General features: G+C 39.6%; 1 protein-coding gene across 1 annotated transcript in view; it reads right to left on the reverse strand.

Annotated features, from left to right (window-relative positions):
- The window catches only part of afap1l1a (actin filament associated protein 1-like 1a), a 216,360-nt gene extending 200,522 nt beyond the window's left edge, over positions 1–15,838 (reverse strand). The window contains exon 1 of the mRNA XM_060837094.1: positions 15,693–15,838. Coding sequence (XP_060693077.1) covers positions 15,693–15,708 — 16 coding nt within the window. The 5' untranslated portion in view covers positions 15,709–15,838. The remainder of the gene's footprint in view (positions 1–15,692) is intronic.
- Between the last annotated feature and the right edge of the window lie 661 nt (positions 15,839–16,499).

Genomic DNA, 16,499 nt, shown 5'->3' on the forward strand with positions numbered 1-16,499 from the left:
ACTCACACCTTGTAGGTTTTACCTTAAGAATAAATTATTTAGTCACATTCCTTAATCCTGAGGAACATTAAAAATACATTCAACCACCGGTTGTGTTGCAAACCTGTAAGAAGTTTATTTTCAGGTCTCTTAATCATACCAGTAAAGCAAGGAATGAGTTTAGTCTCCTAATTCCATTCTCAATCAAACCAGCTATTTTCTGGAAACTGATTCTACTATAATGGCATTATCAGGACTCTTGCTTCTTATGAGGATATTAAGCAGCAGTAGTAGACGCACCAACATTAAGGGCATTTAAATGTTCTTTGGATAAATATATGGGTGAAAATGGAATAGTTTAGATTGGATGGGTTTCAGATTGGTTTCACAGGTCGGTGCACATCGAGGGCCAAAGGGCCTGTAATGCACTGTTATATTCTATGTTCTATGTTCTAAGGGTTACAGGGAGAAGGCAAGACAATAGGGTTGAGAAACATATTAGTCATGGTCAAGTGGCACAGCAGACTTGATGGGCTGAAAGACCTAATTCTGCTCCTATATCTTATGGTTTTATCTGGTCTTAAGTAGTATCCAATTTTCTGTTTCAAGTTTCCTTAAAGAAAGAAAAGAAGTTGGTTCATAAGGGTGTTGCTTTCTGATCTCTAACAGAGAACACCTAATTACATTCAGACAGCCCGATCTTGAGGCACCGACCATCTCTCCCTATTGGGGTCACATGAAAATGTGTAGTGAAGTCACTATTGCTTTGTTTAATGATGCATTCTTTCTCATTGCTAATGTAAACGTGACTAGCTGTTTCTAAGCCTGGAGGGCAGGAAGCACTTATTTACCGAGCAAACAATCTCAAGGCCTGTCCTTCACCCAGATTTTAGAAGGGAAACTTGCACAAATGTGCGTTATGAGGAAGGAACTGCGTGGATGTCAATCAAAGAGAACGGATGTTTCATTAAAGAATCCTAGGGAAGCAGCAGTGCTATGGATCACAGCAGGGGAAACAATTCAGTTTTTCAGTCCCACCTATATCCGATTAAACCTCAGTCAATATAAGGAACTTTCCATGTCACTAAGCAGACAATGTTTAAAACAGGAAGGGGCACAGATAAGTAAACAGGAGAAAGAAATGTGATTTTTTGTCTTGTACGTACTGCAGTTGGAATTCTTTGTGAATAAATTGCCTAATTTGCCTTTTGCATTCTTCAGTCTGATCAGAAAATGTGGGCAAGTCTTTTGACAGTAAATGTGTGGTTCATGCGCATATAATAATAAACAGCTTGTGGCGCAAATACTTTGTACCACAGAATACATGTCTAAGATACACTGATTAACTGAGGCAAATTAGAGCATTCTGGCAAATTATATGTTACATAGTGGAAGGTATTTGCCATAAAGCACGGAGGATAAAACAAAAAAGTAGATTAACTCATATTGTTTTTTAAAAGTCCATTACAAAAATTGTATAGCAGCATTAAATGATACCCAGTCCACAATCAAATCTGCCATGATCCCACTGAAATGAGGGTACAGGCTCTATGGGCTAAATACCTCACTCCTGCTCCTACTTTTTATGATCTTGGAGTATGATGTTATTAATTGCTGCAGAATAATTAGAATTTAGTTTAATGTAGAAACTCTAATAGTAAGATTCCCTTGTTCTTGTTTCGTGTCGCCCACAAAACAGCATCTCAATCATATTCCACTTAATCATGCATCAAATGAATTAAATAGGTTGTCATAATCTAACTCCATAAACGCCAGCAGTTTATAATCCAAGGTTCAGTACCCAAAACTGAATACAGTACTCCAGATAAGTCCAATGATGGCTCTATTCAACTGAAGTATAACTTCCTTTCCTTTTCTTCGAATCCCCTTCTGTGAAAGACCAACATTCCACTAATATTTTGCATTGCCTTCCACATCCATCTTCTGACTTTTAATTGATTTGTCAATACTTGGAATGTAGACATGGACTCTGAAATCTCTTAGCGAGTTTTGAGAAGATTTGTAGCTTGGGTTGAGATTCTGGATGTAGGTTTGCTCACTGAGCTGGAAGGTTCATTTTCAACTGAAGATGTTACCTAGTATGGTGACGAAACATCTGAAAATTAATCTTCCAGCTCATGAAAAAAGCTACATCTGAAATCTCTATCCCTACTTTCTCACAACCTTGTAGATTAGCTAATCTTGTACCTGCCCACATTGAAATTAGTCTTCCACCGATTTGAAAAAAAATTCAATGACAAACAAACTGAAGGATGAAGTGTAGTCATTTAACATTTTAAGCTGAGCTGTTGGCTGTGAGAAGGAAATCAAGAAAATTTTGTGCACTCATGACAATGAATAAAATTAGTCATAAACTCTCAACTCATTGCGCTTTACACATTGGCAATAATCCAAGCCTGTTCTTGTAGCAGTCAGTCGATAGAAATGGTCATAGAATGCCATTATTCATTAGGTTTCAATCACTAAAACCGTCGCTGAAATCAAATCTTTGACAAATCTGTTGTACTTATTTGAAAAGTCTGCTTTATGAAAGGTTTTTCTTTAATTCTTGCCAATTTGTGAAAACTTCATCTTGTGAATGCACATTAGTAATTAATCTTTGACCATTCATAATTTTCTGCCTTTATTTCAGGAGGGAGAGTTACTAAATAGGTCTTAGTATAAGAGGAAATTAAGATATATTCTCTTGGCAAACTTGAATTCTCATTCCAAACTTCTGGATGCTCGGGATAGCTCTCTGCTCCTTCTTATGATTTGGAGGAGCCAGTGTTGGACTGGGGTGGACCAGTTAAAAATCACACAACGCCAGATTATAGTCCAATAGGTTTATTTGGAAGCATTAGCTTTCGGAATGCTGCTCCTTCATCAGGATAAACCTGTTGTTGTGAGATTTTGAACTTTGCTCCTTTTCAGCCAACTATTTATTCCCTAGGGCAAAATACTTTTACATTTTAACCATGTGCCAGCAACACCTTTTTAAAAATATTCAATTTTAGGATGTGAGCATTATTATTGAGCCATAATTATCATTGAAACCTGGTAGCTACCTTCTTTAACTATGAGAATTCATGTGGTTTTACTTTCTTTTTGCAGTGGTTTGGTACAATAGAACAGTTTTCTACACCAATTCGGATGACAGTTAAGAGTTAAACATGTTGCTGCAGATCTGAAGTCATGTAGACCAAATGGGATAGGGATGGTAGCTTTTCATTACCCTATCAATATATTTGTTATGCCCAAGGTTTTGACCAACACTCAGATTGCTTATATTACAAAGTAAGATTCCAGGACAGAAGCACAGATTCTAATCAATTGATGTGTACATCACCTTCTAGATAATGTGGATGTGTGCTGTAACACTGATGCTGGTGTTGGATTACATCATGCACACTAGTTGGCAAATATTAATTTAGCAATCTAGACCCTTCTTGTCATTTTTGCTTCTCCAAAAATAAATAGAGGCTTCAAAGAAATGGAAATTCAGTACAAAGAAATAATCAAATGCCCAGCATAGTAGGCTTACTTTGATACTGTTTGAGTATAACAACTGCATACAGTGAAGTCACAATAGGCAAATTCAGATGAAACAAAACTCCTGTTGTCATAAAATTATCAACCATTCCCACCATGAGAAAAAAACAGTCCAAATGAATGTTGCCTATGATAAGCCAAAATTCTAAACAGGTCACTGTCATCTGACTGCAAGACCAGAATCAAGTTAGGCCACACAGCACTAAAAACCATTAAGCATTAGGCAAGCCATCATTTAACATTGAGGTCTACCTGTGAAAGGCTGTGTCATATCTGTAATTATGACTAAACCTGAGAAAAAAAGTTAATTAGGGGAAAGGTGTAGTTGTTATTGGAAATGGAAAACTGACAGAAAGCAAAATGTGGACATCAGAAAGCAACAAGAGATTCTAACTCAAGTTCATTAGCCATTCTGAAGCACAAGCAGAACATCATGGAATTGTTCAATAAGCAGGCATTCTTTTAAGTAAGGAAGAGTTTGGGGACTCCCACCTATTCATCATTGAAGATGTTCTGTTAACCTGATTCAAGGCAATCTGAACACAGTATCAGACAGAGAACTGAGTTCTTATCTCATGACCAACTATAAAATGAAGCAAGTTCCCTGTCAAAGAGGTTGAGCCATAAGGCGTTGACTTGCAACGATGGAATACTGGACCAATACAAAACAAGGCACAGCATCATCTTCTATACAGCAGGACACGAGCACGCAATGATTCTGGAAGCATTAACAAATGACTGTATCCATAATGTAATTGCCCACATCCTGAACAAGTAGGCATTAAGAGACATTTTTAACATGGTTGAAACACAACTGTTTTCTTGTCTTTTGCCAGATTGCTCTGATGGTTAAAGGTCAAATGTGGAGCAAGGAGGAGGTCACTGTGCCATTATGGATGGCATCAAAAAACTGACACTTGTTGTGACAGAAAGATCCAAGAAGCCACACTGCTTTTGACTGTCACAGGTCTACATGCATAGTACAAAACCATTATCACTGCAGACAACTGCCCTTCTCACACTGAAATTGTTAGTTGACAGAGAGTCACGCTGACATTCTTGCCTCCCAAAACCACAAACAACCTTCAGCCAATGGATCAAGGAATGATCAGGAACATGAAAATCCACTACTCAAGGCAGCTGATTTCTCAGGTTATCAAAGCTATCTACAAGGTTGGCACAGTGGCTCAATGGTTAGCACTGCTGTCTCACAGCACCAAGGACCCAGGGCCAAAACAAACTGAGACGACAGTCTGTGTGGAGTTTGCACATTCTCCTAGTGTCTGTGTGGGTTTCCTCTGGATTCTCCGCTTTCCTCCCACAGTCCAAAGATATGCAGGTTGGGTAGATTGACCATGCTAAATTGCCCATAGTGTCCAGGAGTGTGTACGTTAGCTGAGTTAGCCATGGGAAATGCAAGTTTATGTGAAGAGAGTAAGGGGGAAGAGTCTGGGTGGGATACCCTTCAGAGAGTCGATGTGGAGTTGTTGGGCTGAATGGCCTGTTTCCACACTGTAGAGATTCTGTAAAAAAAAAGAACAACACAACTGCTGTACAGACTATGTTCATGACAAAGATATCATGGAAGTGTGCATCAGAAGACACAATTGCCAACAATTCACCACCGTAAGTACAAAACCTCTAAGACTATGCAAGCCAGTGAGAACGAGGAGCAGAGTAAGGCCAATTAAATTGATGATAGACTCGCTCACCTCCAGAAGCTGGTCATGGAATTTCCAACAGAGACAACTATAAATGCATAATGAGGCAGATGACATTGAAGAACTGAACTGACAGATAAGAAAATCATAGTTGCAGCACACTGTTCAATTGAGGGGCCTATAGTCTCTGAAGAAGGTTGATGAACATCTGCCCACCCACCCTGTCTGTTTCCCTAGCTGAAGGTGTGAAAGCTATCTGGATGCGCTGGGATTTAACACTGCAGTATGAAAACATGGCAAACATGTTTGACTGCACTGATTATCACACTCACCTGAGAACAGAACACTTAAGCAGAAAAAGATTACTGAGTTTTTCTGGAGTTTGATCCTGATATTTTGAATGCTTTTTACAATGCTAGGCCATTATAAGAGGTGTAAAAATTGACTAAAGACCTTGGGCTCCTATTTACTGCATAAACCTTTTTGTTTGGCATTTTTCTGACATAGAACATGTTTGTTAGCAAATAAATTTGCATTAGGGCCTCCTTGACTATCTCAAAGTGCCACTTAATACAAATTTGACAGCAGTTCCTCTGAGATTCAATTCATCAGGATCTTACTGAACATGGTTATGCTTAATATATGCTACCTAACAGTGAATTCTAAGTTTGTTCAATCCGTGACTGTTGTCATGGTTCCCATCAATGACAATGCTTTGACAATCCAGCAGGTTCCAGCAGCATAACAGAGGAAAACCCTTTCCAGAAATGATGCAACAGCATGTTTAAAGTATCACCTTAGTTGTCCATGTTCAATTTATTTCAATCACTGTAGTAAGTAGTCCAGTGAATTAGCATTTTAAATTGGGAACAATTTTAACAAATCCCAATATAGGTATATGATCTTATTTACTGACTCTTTCCCCATCTCCCTCCCCATAGGTCTGTAAATGACACACCTCCATAGCAGGTGGGATTGGAGCCTTCTATCCCAGAGACACTGCCAATACACCAGAAAACTCCTTGTTTGGAAGCACTTATTGATACATATTCATCTTTCTTTTACTTTTGCCTTAAAGAAAAATGAATGGGCATCAGTGAGTGAGGAATCAGTTAATGAGGAAACAATGACTAATAGCTCCTAACTCGTAAGTGCATACATATTTTTTTTCTCTGAAGGCATTAGGCACAAAATAACAGCTTTGGTTGATGTCTTCCCTGCCCTGAGGCAATAGTTGCCTGAACAGACCAATAAGCTCAGGATGGACTAGATGTCAAAGCTATACAATTCCCAGTGTGCCTGACATGTCCTGCATTTGTTTGCTGTACTATTGGAAAAGACAGGATTATGAGAATAAATGATTCAATTATTACAAGAATTTGAGTAAATAAAACAGAAAAGTCTGTTGAAATTCACCATTCAGGTTAAATTAAACATGAAGGAATGGATTCTTGTACAAAGGTACTGCAGACAACTTCTTCCCATGAAACCATATTCTTCAGAACAGGAATAAAGGATATTTGAAAAGATTTGAGTGTTATATTTTCAGGTGTGGAGATAATACATGTCAATAAAATCAGGATTACCATTTCACATTTTATAATGGGGTATAGGTGAAAATATGTCAAGAATTCTCTTCATAGTAACTTACTCAACCTGCAGAATGTTACACAATATTTGGAAAAATAGTATGACATTAGAAAAAAATCATCTTGTGCTTTTCAATAGATTTTAAAGCCAGAAAATCTGCAAAATGTGATTTGCACAGGAGTATATGCAAGGTTCAATCAGCCAGCCATTTTACACTAACTGTGGCTGGTGATGGAACAGATGAAATAGTAGCAACTAGGTGCTGCAATGAAATGATATTCACAGTCTGATGTAAATCATTAATGTGAAATGCTAATATGCTATTTAAAAAGCATAGCAAAGGAGACAGAGTAACGGATTGTTTCAAAAGAAGTTGAAGCATCCCATGTCAGGTTACAGAATGACCCTTGAATTACATCTGCTGCTTTATAAATGTTTGGAAAGTGCAAGGTGAAATTTGTTGTCAATATTTATTCTGCACATTTTCATATTATGTAGCAAGTCAGGTATGGAATGTCTAAAAATAGAAACAGGCTACTCATGTTGATTTTTGGGGTACAACAAGGCAATATGAAGACAATTCAATGCAAATTTTCCATTGGCTTCTTATATTTATCACACCCAACCATCAATCCATTAATATGCATCGCGTGTTTTCCATGTGTAATCCATTTCCAAGAGGGTACACAACACTGCTCAACACAGGAGGAGATGGTCCTCTATAGCCTTAATCAATTGTATTAACAAATGCATACTCAGTATATGAAAAGGAAAAAAAAAGTCATGAATTTGATCAACAATAATTGGTCTACATTTAAAATGTTAATTTCCTGTGTATCAATTCAAAAAGAGAACATGATACGACACTGTATTGTTAGCAAGTTGAGAATGTTTGGACTATGCATTGTACTACAGCACAGTGTGTACTGTTTGTATTATAGACATTTGATTGAGTCTCATGTCAAATATCTGATCGAACTGATTGTCTTACAATGGTTAATTCTAATAGTTAAATGTCTGTAATTTTAGGTAACATGTGAAAGAAAGAATATGGTTTTGTTATCTTTCACACACTTGGCTCTTCCACTCTAAGTGAGGTCAAACATATCTTTAATTTTCCATCAGTTAAAAACTCCAAAGAAGAAATTATCACAGTTACACGGGAAACCAAGTTTTCATTCCCAGATCAGGTATACAAGAGCAGGAGAAATCCTAATTCCAAGAACCTGACTTTTAAAAATGGTTGCCTGAACTTCCCATTTGCAGTCCAGAAAATGCAGTCAGGTTGGCAATCGGACCAGGCAATTGAGGAAAATGGGAATTAAATCCCAAAGTGAGTTGGAAGGAAAGTCTACCTGCTTCCAATAATGTGTACATAGTCTAAAGCATTCTTCCCAATCTGAGTCCTTCCCTCTCTCCCCTGTCTCTCCTTGCCACATCCAATCAAAACCATGCCAACCCAACACCCCATGGTCCTTCATAACTCCTGGACAAATTTAGCCCTGTTCTCACCTCATGACCTTTCATTTTTTTTTATCTCCATAGTTCCTCATACCTTGATGCCAAATTAGTGCCTATTTCCACCCACCAACCTTACCCCTTCATCGAGCATGCAAATTGAGTATCCACATCCCCCAAAATACAATGGAGAACAAATATAGTTCTAAATCCCACACTCTATTCCATTCAGAAAACCACTCTCATTCATAACAACACATTTTGACATAATAAAAGGTTACTGAGGCATGACCTACCCTTCACAAAACCACGTTGACTATCCCTAATCAAGTTATTCCTTTCCAGGTGATTATAAGTCCTCTCTCTTATAACCTTTTCCAACACCTTACACACAACAGATGTAAGGTTCACTGGCCTATAATTATCAGGGTTGCCCTGACTCCCCTTCTTGAACAAGGGAACAACATTTGTTATCCTCCAGTCTTCATGTCTGAAGAATATAGCAAATCAGAATCCACAGCACAAGCCAGCAACTGGTTCCTGACATCAACTGATCTCTAAAAGATCTATCTCTCAATATCTAAACCAGATCTCCCATCAGACAATTTAAATTTGTAATCCTTGGTTCTTCATAAATGGTTTAATTAGTATAAACTAATATAATGAAGCAAATGTAGACCTTCATCCCTTTTAAAACTTCTATCAGATCATCCCAAAGTCTATGGTTCTCTAAAATGTAGCTTCCTGAAACCTTTAGCCTAATTTGGTATGTAATGGTGGGTTTTGCCATCCCTTTGAGGATGGCTTGGGAGGTAAAGGACTTATCATCATTAAAAAAGATGGCAGATGGCCTAGAATTACTTGAATCAGTTAAACCATTGACTAAAGACTGCTTCTTCTTCCACCATTGGTGAGGGAGATCCTCTCTTTTCACAAGTTATCTGGCCGGCTTACAGCAAGAGCAATGCTACTGCACTCCATCAAAAACACCCATGTTCCAACATTGCTGGGGCCTGGCTGACTGACCCCATGCCATCAGATTCCAACTATCTGATTTGCCCGAGTGTATAGCCATTGATACGCCCTCATCCTTCAACAGCCTCCCCAACAGTCATCACTGGGCCTGGTGCTGTTGAGCTGTGTGCCTTCTGATTGGCCATCTTTACCAGGAACTTCTGCCTTTGCAACAGTCATTAAGTTCTATCAATAAGACCCTGGATCCTGCTGTCACTCCATCAGAGTATGCTTCTACTCCAGAGTTTTTGTCTCCACTGTTGTCATGTTTTTAAGAGATTTATTTCCTCAAATTCAATGAAATAGCCATGCCTGTAAGTAGACCTCAAATCAGTTTTGCTTCACACTCTGTGTGCTGGAAATTAGTCCAGTCATCCTCCACAACATCTTTTCCAAAGCCTCAATATCAGCCATTAGAAGAGCCTAAGGCTGGAGAATGTATTCCTGATAGGGCCCAGCTGAGGTCTAGTAAGAGGACAAATTAAACCTTGTGTTCTTACATCTCATTCACTCTAGTTATTACTTTATGGCATTGTCTATGTTCATTTCTAGAAACAGATGCACTAAGATTCCCAGATACTTTACTTACTCCACCTTTGTTAATACCTTTCCCTGACAGACATACACATATTGGGCATCCTCCCTGCCCAATGCATACACATGCATTTTTCCAGATTAAATATAATTCAGTCATGAGCACAATCTCCCAACAATTAAAATACAGATGATTTATATAAAATTCTAAGTAGCGGTGATCCTAACTCCAATTCCTGCAGGACACCATTGCAGCTGGTATCCAAACAAATCCAAATCCATCTCTATCTACTTTTCTCTCTCTTTCCAGCCAGTTTCAGATCAGCACAATATATTACCATACATGATATACACATATTGAATAATAGATGTAGTTTGCATTGTCATTTTGAAGAAACTTTAAACAGAAGCTTAGTGTTCAATCTGCCCATGCTTTCATGTTAAAGTTACAATTTAAATATAAATGAATAGTGGTTGACAAATGGATAAAGTCTGGGAATGGGTATAAAGAGCTCATTGTGCAGTCATGCCTGTTCATTGCAACGGTCAAAACAGACAAACTTAGTGTTACCAATTGATGTGACAGTAATGCGTTGCCCAAAACTAAACATAATATGGAGTGCTATATACCTCAGCAAGGCAGCCCAGTCAGTTAGGTTGGCTCAACTTAGTCAGTGCCACCTGCATCAGATTTAAGAACTTTGAAGAAGAATTTCTGATCAGCAAGCTCCAGGATTCTCTGATGTAACAATGGTGTTTTATACTGAAAGTTGGATTCAAGTTGATTCTGAATGGTCATTTGTAGTGGCTTTAATTTCAGCCATGAGGCTAACTGAAAGCATATTGTCCAGATGTCATTAGTCAATCCAGATGTCACTTTGCTACAGCTGTTGGGGAGGTTTTAAACTAAAGTGGCAGGGGACTGAGAACCAGAAGAGAAGTCAAGTAGACAGCGAGGTGGAAACTGGAGACTGTAAAAATCATGAAGATAGCATTAATAAGGGAAAGAGTGGGCAGAGAGCAGATGAACGCAAAAGAACTGGTGGCCTGAAGTGCATCTACTTTAATGCAAGGAGTATAGTGTGTAAGGCAGATGAACTTAGGGCTTGGATTGGTGTCTGGGAGTATGACATTATTGCAGTCACAGAGACTTGGTTGAATAGGTAAAGATTATGGAAATTTGTGGAGGCAATAGGGAATTGGTGATGGGAGATATTAATTTTCCCAACATTGACTGAACTACACTTAGCGTCAGAGGTCTGGATGGTGTAGAATTTGTAAGAAGCATCCAGGAGAGTTTTCTAGAGCAGAATGTCAATAGTACGACGAGAGTAGGGGCCATATTGGACCTAGTTGGGGAATGGGCTGAAAATGTGTTGCTGGAAAAGCGCAGCAGGTCAGGCAGCATCCAAGGAACAGGAGATTCGACGTTTCGGGCATAAGCCCTTCTTCAGGAATCAGGACAATAGTTGGGGAATGGGCCAGGCCAGGTGGTAGAAGTTGCGGTGGGAGATTTCTTTGGGAACAGTGACCACAATTCTGTAAGTTTTAGAATACTCATATACGAAAATGAGAGTGGTCCTAAGGGAAGAGTACTAAGGCCAATTATATCAAAATTAGGCAGGAGCTGGGAAATGTGGATTGGACACAGCTATTTGAAGGGAAGTCCACATTTGATATGTGGGAGGCTTTCAAAGATCGGTTAAAGATAGTGCAGGATAGGCACGTCTCGTTGAAGGCAAATGATAGGAAAAGCAAGATTTGTGAACTGTGGATGACAGGAGAAATCGTATGACTAGCCAAGAGGAAAAGGGAAGTGTACATAAGGTCCAGGCAGCTAAGAACAGAATGGGTCCTGGAGGAATATCAGAAGAGTAAGATCAGTCTTAAATGAGGAATCAAGCGGGTTGAAAGGAGTCATGAAGTATCTTTAGCGAGCAGAATTAAGGAGAATCCAAAAGCATTTTATTCTTATATAAGCAGCAAATGGGTAACTAGAGAAAGGATTGGTCCACTAAAAGATAATGAAGGAAGGTTGTGTGTCCAACCTGAGAAAATAGGTGACATTCTTAATTATTACTTTGCATCAGTGTTTACTGAAGAGAAGAACATGATGAATGTTGAGATTAGAGATAGCAGTTTGATTAGTCTAGATCATGTTGACATAAGCAGGGAAGATGTATTGCATAGGCCAGAGGTTGTTAAGGAGGACAAATCCCTAGGACCAGATTGGATCTATCTCAGGTTGCTAAGGGAGGTGAAAGAGGAAATAGCTGGGGCCCTGACAGATATCTTTGTGGCATCCTTAAACACAGGTGAGGTGCCGGAGGACTGGAAGGTTGCTTGTGTTGTCCCCCTGTACAAGAAGGGTAGTAGGGATATTCTGGGTAAGTATACACCAGTGAGCCTGATGTCAGTGGTAGGAAAGTTGCTGGAGAAGGTACTGAGGGATAGTATCTATATTTAGAAAAGAATGGGCTTATCAGTGATAACATGGTTTTGTGCAGGTGAGGTTGTACCTTACTAACTTAATAGAGTTCTTTGAGGAAGTGACCAAGTTGATAGATGAAGGAAGGGCTGTTGATGTCATATACATGGACTTTAATAAGGCATTAGATAAGATTCCCCATGGTAAACTAATAGAGAAAGTGCAGCGTGTTCCAGAGAGGTGGATAAAGAACTGGTTGAGCAACAGGAGACAGAGAGTAGTAGTTGAAGGAAGTTTCTCAAAATGGAGAAAGGTGACCAGTGGTGTTCCACATGGATCAGTGCTGGGGCCACTGTTATTTGTGATATACATGAATGATCTGGAAGAGGGCACTGTTGGCATGATCAGCAAGTTTGCAGATGACACAAAGATTGGTGATGCAGCAAAAAGCATAAGGGACTGTCAAAGAATACAGGAGAACATAGATAGATTAGAGAGTTGAGCAGAAAAGTGGCAGATGGAGTTCTATCCAGAGAAATGTGAGATGATGTATTTAGGCAAGTCTAACTCTAGAGCGAATTATACAATGAACAGAAGAGCCTTGAGAAAAGTTGATGAGCAGAGAGATCTAGGAGTGCAGGTCCATTGCATTCTGAAGGTTGCTGCACAGGTGGCTAGAGTGGTCAAGGAGGCATATGGTATGCTAGCCTTCATCAGTCAGGGTATTGAATATAAGAGCTGGCAGGTTATGTTAAAATTGTACAAGACATTGGTTCGGCCGCATTTAGAATACTGTGTACAGTTCTGGTTGCCACATTGCCAAAAGGATGTGGATGCTTTGGAGAGGGTGCAGAGAAGGTTTATGAGGATGTTTCCTGGTATGGAGGGTGCTAGCTATGAAGAGAAATTGAGTAGGTCAGGTTTATTTTCATTAGAAAAAAGGAGATTGAGGGGGGAACCTGATTGGAGGTTTACAAAATCAGGAAGGGTATAAAGTTAAAAATCACACAACACCAGGTTATAGTCCAACAGGTTTAATTGGAAGCACACTAGCTTTTGGAGCGACACTCCATCACCTGATGAAGGAGCATTGCTCCGAAAGCTAGTGTGCTTCCAATTAAACCTGTTGGACTATAACCTGGTGTTGTGTGATTTTTAAATTTGTACACCCCAGTCCACCACCGGCATCTCCAAATCATGAAGGGTATAGACAGGGTAGATAGAGATAAGCTTTTTCCTAGGGTGAAGGATTCAATAATGAGAGGTCATGCTTTCAAGATGAGAGGTGAAAAGTTTAAAGGGGCTACATGCGGGAAGTACTTTACACAGAGGGTGATGGGTGTCTGGGACGCATTGCCAGCAGAGGTGGTAGAGGCAGGCACGGTAGATTCAGTTAAGATGTGTCTGGCCAGTACATGGGGTGCAGAGGGATATAGATGCTTAGGAATTGGGTAACAGGTTTAGACAGTAGATTTGGATCGGTTCAGGCTTGGAGGGCCGAAGGGCCTGTTCCTGGGCTATAAATTTTCTTCGTTCTTTAATCAAGAAGACACAGATGGTGAGTGGCAGAGGGAATGGAAGGGTATATGACTGATACAGATTGGGGGTTTCTACTGTTTTCAGTGGAACTGTAATCAAATGAGGTGATCACAACAGCCCGGTTAGAAGGCCAAGTACTGGTTACTTCCACTGTTCCCTTTGTTCATCCCTCTGAATAGTTTGGCATTTCTTAGTGGCTTTGCTCTTAATTACTGGTGTAGAAGACATGGTAGACCAACGCAAGAGATCCATGGCAGAACCAGTGAGCGAGCCCAATTGTACCTCCCTCTTTGAGCAGCTTGTCTTCATCATTGTTGATGCTGCTCCATCTCCTTCTCATGGTCAAATGGAACAGCAACTACAGCACCCATGACTGAAAACAAATGGTCTGGCCACAGTCATTATGGTCATAAATCAAAGTCTTTACCACCTCTGACACCACAGCCTGTCAACTTCATAACTTTAAACACCACAAAGCCAAAACTGAAGTAGTTGAAAGGAAACTATTTAAACAGCTTTTAGTGGTGGTTCCTTTCAGTCGCTCAAAATGAGTTTTGCAAAAACAAAAAAGGAATCCTGGACCAAAGGGTTTAGTATAGACTTCAAGGTGTCTACCAATTGTCTTCCAAAGTTAGTATGCAATAGGGAAATGTGACTCCAGGGTCCTTGTGTTAAGACTAAAAGCCCTAATGGAGACACACCTGAATCACATAAAGTCCAACATCATCTTGTAATTGAAAACTCTTGGTCATTGAACTGTTCATCAAAAGCCAACTACATTCAATCAATGATGCTCTAGTCAGTAGTGTCAAACATAGCTCCAATGATTTGGGGATGCTGGTGGTGGACTGGGGTGTACAAAGTTAAAAATAACACAACACCAGGTTATAGCCCAATAGATTTATTTGGAAGCACTAGAACTTTTGGAGCACTGCTCCGAACACACTTTGCAATGTTCCAAAACGTGGGACTGGTATTTCCAACTTTGTGAAAAAGCATGCAAGCCTACACCCTCAATAACAGTAAAAACAGACGACGAGATGGGTGGGTGAACTGCAGTGGAAGTGGGTCGAAGTGCATATGCTCAGTGCTCCCTTGCTGTTGGGTGTTGGTCAGTGAGTCCGCTCAGTGACTATGGTATCTACGCATAACGCTAATAGTTAATACTATTCAGACACCAGCTGCAATACAACCGCAGGGATATCCCCTTTGTACTTACAGTATGTACCAAAGTTTAAGTGTTTGGGCTACCGTAATTAAAACACCATGTTATCATTTCAAGAGATTGCGCTAAAGCGGATTTACAGCTAACCTTTCCAGTGTCAGACAAGGAGAAGAAATATTTTTTTCCCTCTCTTGTAAACTTATGAAGTAATGTATCATGTCAGCATTATTAAAATGCATGGACCAGCAGCGCTGAGTTATTTCATCAACTCCATTGCCAAAGTTAAAAATTAATATGAACCTTACAATAATCCACCAGCACGGCCAGACGTATTTGATTGTGTCGGAGCCAAAAACAAAAAAAAACAAGAGGGGGTGGAAAAGAGTGAGAAAACAGCGTCAATCATTTGCCTTAAAGTAAACCTTGAAGAAGAAAGAAAAGTACGAAAACGTCCCTATTAAGAATTCAGAAAGCCGTGACATTTAAAGAAAATTATGAATCACGACATTCTAAGGTAAGTTGTATTTTGCAACAAAACCCAGGTACGCTTCAGTTGAATCACTTGGGGGGAATAACACCTATTTTCCCATCACATTTAATGTAACCAACATATTTTAAACATTCAAAACTTCCTATTAAGTTGTTTCAAAATAATTATTTATAAACTCCTGTACATGTTACGCTTTATTTTGCCTCAAATTAAATGCTATTTTCAAGCTAGCCAGACCACCTTGTGATACAGAACTTCAAAGTAATGAACACAGAAACTTACCACTGCTTTTCTCCATGGTCAATCAAGGCTCACGGTTGCAAGTAACTGAAGACGGTGCAGCTAGAAGGAACATAGTAAAGAACAGCGCTGACACTGATCAAAACACCCAGTTCCTCACTCCCTAAGACAGTGAGCATCCTCCTAAAGTTTCTCTCAACTTTGTTCTCCCAAGAGCCACAATCAAAGAGAACTAACTCGGGGTCCTAGCGCCCTCTAACACACGAATAGACTGTTGTGGAGAATTTAATTTCATGACTTCTAGCATATCAGGAACATAGTACAAAAACCACTAAAAGTAATTCACTTGGCAGAACTAGAGGGCATAAGTTTAGGGTGAGGGGGAAAGATATAAAAGAGACCTAAGGGGCAAGTTTTTCACACAAAGGATGGTATGTGTATAGAATGAGCTGCCAAAGGGAGTGGTAGAGGCTCGTACAGTTGCAACATTTAAAAGGCATTTGGATGGGTATATGAATAGAAAACGTTTGGAGGGATAAGGGCCAGGTGCTGGCAGGTGGGACTAGATTGGGTTAGGGTATCTGGTTGGCATGGACGAGTTGGACTGAAAGGTCTGTTTCCATGCTGTATATCTCTGTGATTCTATGACTAATTATCAAGGAATGAAAGGGTATTTATAACTCAACCGCTGAATAAGACTCGTGCTGGAAAAGCACAGAGGGTCAGGCAGCATCTGAGGAGCAGGAGGATCGATGTTTCGGACATAAGCTCTTCATCAGAAATGAGGCATTTGAACCGAGAGGGTGGAGAGTAAGATTGACAATTGTCAGGACGAAATGCAAAAGAATA

This window comes from Hemiscyllium ocellatum, chromosome 16 (genome assembly GCF_020745735.1).
Source record: "Hemiscyllium ocellatum isolate sHemOce1 chromosome 16, sHemOce1.pat.X.cur, whole genome shotgun sequence".
Lineage (NCBI taxonomy): Eukaryota > Metazoa > Chordata > Chondrichthyes > Orectolobiformes > Hemiscylliidae > Hemiscyllium > Hemiscyllium ocellatum.